Raw genomic sequence first — 3,389 nt, 5'->3', positions numbered from 1 at the left:
TGTTTGATCACGTTTGGGTTTATGAAGATTAATTACAAATACTCAATTCGGGATTCCTTTTCACTCTCTCTAATTTTTATTTTCACTTTGCCCATCTAATCATTTCGACACATCATAATGCACAATTTCTAATTTCTGATTTATCTCAATGGCCGGCAAGTCTTGATCGTTGATCCAACAAGTCTCTTTCATTTTTGGAAAATGTTTCGAAGTTTTTTTTACATTTTATTATTAAATGTCCAACAATGAAAAAAGTTTACATTGTTGCGAAAATTCTTGGAACTAACGTTAAATTTTATTTAATGTGTTCTCTTACGTCCTTGGAATAATCAACGTTATTTGGTACCAATACTTCTTTAATCGGTAACAAGTTGAAAATGTCAAAATGAGCAACCCAAAAGTACCTCTATAAAACTCAAACTATAATGATCTTTTGATCATTAAAATCGCAAAAATCACAAAATGGAGAACAAATCAATCCCTCAATCCCATTCTTCTTTAGGGTTCTTTCAAATCATAAAGGAATCCTTCAAAACCACAAGCAGAAATGGAAAAGTGCTACTTCCGATCATGCTCTTTGTTTTTGTTTCATTTTCTATGTTAGATTTTGCTGAAAAGTATTTACTTGCACCTGTCATTAAAGATATTGTGCTGCAGTCGGCTATACACCCCAACATGATTCAAGATCTCAGTAACAGTATTGAACAAAACATGTATGCTGGTGCACTCAATGACGTTCGTGAAATAGTCCTTGTTGAGCTGTTGATAATGGCCAGTTCCTCTATCATCACACTAACTTTCCTAGTGGCCATAGTTTCTTCTTCATATCAAGCTTACACTGCCAAAGTATTATCCGCAAAAGAATTAAACTCTATAATAATGAAAAGTTGGAAAAGACCATTACAAACTAGCTTTTACATGGGTTTGTTGAGTTTGGGCATCGTTTTTCTTTACTTCATTTCGTTTGTCATAACCGCTATGTTGGCAGTAAATTCAAGGGCACTTCTCTTCTTTGGAGCTATCATTCTTACAATCCCAGTTTGTTATATTTACATGGCCACCCTTTGGATGGTTAGTATGGTTGTTTCTGTCATAGAAGATGGTTATGGAGGTGTTAAAGCAATTGGTAGGGCTGCGGAGCTAATGAAAGGGAAAAGACTACAAGCGTCACTGATGATGGTTCTTTTTGCAGTTGCTTATTGTGTTGTTAATCAGATGGCTATTCCCCTTACGAGCTATAACTTGAACATGAGCACACAATTGGCTATCAAGATTCCTTTCACTAACGGACTATTCTGTTTAGTGACACTCTTTATGTTTGTGGTGTATACCATTTTCTACCATGAATGGAAAACAAGCCATGACGAAAAGGAAGGGAAAGGATTTTATCTTCCAATTGCTGCTGGTGACGTTTAGTGTCATAAGTGGTACGGCTTTGCTGGGATGTAATAGTATTTTACAATCAATTTTTCGATATTAATGTATTATATAAATATTCTTCAATAAATAGCTACCGGTCTTCTCCTTATTTTTGTAAACTGGAAATTTTAAATGTATCATGTTGTGATCACATATTGTATTAAAAGAATCATGTTTTGGTCACATATTGTAGTAAAAAAAACGTATAGTTCCCATTCCAAATAACTTGTCAAACTATTATATTGATCATCACTTAATACTAGAGGTCATTGCTATACTTATTTACCTTATAAGTTAGTTGTGTTTTTTTTACCCTAATGTTTTTTCTTTTAACCAAAAAACTAAATATGATGAAGTGGGCATATCAGACTCCACAACTCACAACCAGAAAAAAAAAATGCCTTTGATGACACGCATTCCGTGTCATTAAATGGTACAAATAACACATAAAATTGTCTTCCAAGACCTAGTCGTAAATAAAAGATGACAAATATTTGTTGTCATAAATTTACAACATACATTTTGTATATCATAAATGTTTACTTTTTTCTAAAACATATGACAAACATTTCATGACATACATTTAGTGTGTCATGATTTTCCTTTATTTTATACATATATATATATACACACACACACACACACACACACACATATATATATATATATATATATATATATTCAAAATAAATCAAAAATTTAATGTCTCATAATATGAAAAAAAAGACAATCCATCATGCCATTGCATAAACTATATGTACAAGATTTTGTTCCACTTTGCATCATATACTTAAGGTTTGAAACAACAAATAAATTTTGATAAAATATACTTAAGGTTTGAATCAATCAAATAGTTAAAGTTAGCAATAGCTTGTCAAACCTGGAGATGGATAACATCATGGTAAATGAGTAGATTGTGGCATTATCCCCACCTGCACATTATCAATTCCATTGTTTGTGAGCGTGAGTGTGAGTAGTAGCACTACTAGAAAGTAGGCCTTTAATGACACAAACTATAACACATATTTGTGTAAGTCATGCTTCATTGTTATAATAATAATAGTAAATGGAGTACACCTAATCAAATATTCGTGTCATCTTAGTCTTAGGTCTCATCTTATAATTCTTATAAATCCTAAAATTCCTAAAACCCACTTCAAAGACGTTCGGTCTTCACAAAATCTACGAAGAACTAGGGATTTTTCCTCCCATAGTTGATCCACATCCACCATAGTTCGTTCCCTATTGCTTCAATTATAACTGGAAATCAAACACTTTGTGCTCACAGAGCCATGAAATAGACTATTGTTTGAATTAGGGGTTCAATTCGTTTTTCTAAACGAACTAGGGTTTTTGGTCAATATAGAAGCGATTGAGATTTCTTCTTGATAATATCTCTAATTATTAATCTCTATATACTAATTACTTCGAACCTATCTTTATATTCCAAAAATTGATGAAGATGCTTTGCTCTCTATATTCTCCTTTTTTCCAAAAAATGTCTTGTTTCCATCTGACACCTTTTTGGTTTCATAATGAAATTGATCCTCCAATATTAAGATTTCATCTTTAAATATAGTCACATCATCGATTAATAAACATTTGAAGGTGTAATATCCTATCCTTGGTTACTAACTGATGTTTTTTCTAACTAATTTTATGAATATTATATTTGGTTTTTTTTTAGAAATAAAATTGAATTCAATACATATCGATTGAAGGCAAAGAGGCAACAAGCTGCGCCGCTAGCCCTTTTTGGATGGCAAAACCTATTCTTTTGAAAACAACATTTGTGAATATAGGAGATATGATATTAGAATGCATGACCCGTTGGACTCTGTTAAGGAGCTCCACCGCCTCTGGTGCGAGAAAACCAAATGTATCGAATGCAAAAGGAACAAACACATGTTGATTTTCTCTACATGCATTGTCGTGCTTTACCACTTTGCATGCAGCGGCTTTCAAAGCGG

General features: G+C 32.6%; 1 protein-coding gene across 1 annotated transcript; it reads left to right on the top strand.

Moving 5' to 3' along the window:
• The first annotated feature begins 462 nt into the window (after positions 1 to 462).
• LOC145007000 (uncharacterized) lies at positions 463 to 1,416 on the top strand. Its single transcript, XM_078966007.1, has one exon. The coding sequence runs from the start codon at positions 463 to 465 to the stop codon at positions 1,414 to 1,416; it is 954 nt and encodes a 317-aa protein (XP_078822133.1).
• The last annotated feature ends 1,973 nt before the right edge of the window (positions 1,417 to 3,389 follow it).

This window comes from Lactuca saligna, chromosome 7 (genome assembly GCF_052625555.1).
Source record: "Lactuca saligna cultivar CGN05327 chromosome 7, ASM5262555v1, whole genome shotgun sequence".
In the NCBI taxonomy this organism is placed as follows: Eukaryota; Viridiplantae; Streptophyta; class Magnoliopsida; order Asterales; family Asteraceae; genus Lactuca; species Lactuca saligna.
Note: the sequence above shows the minus strand (reverse complement) of the source record. Positions and strands in the feature narration are given on the sequence as shown.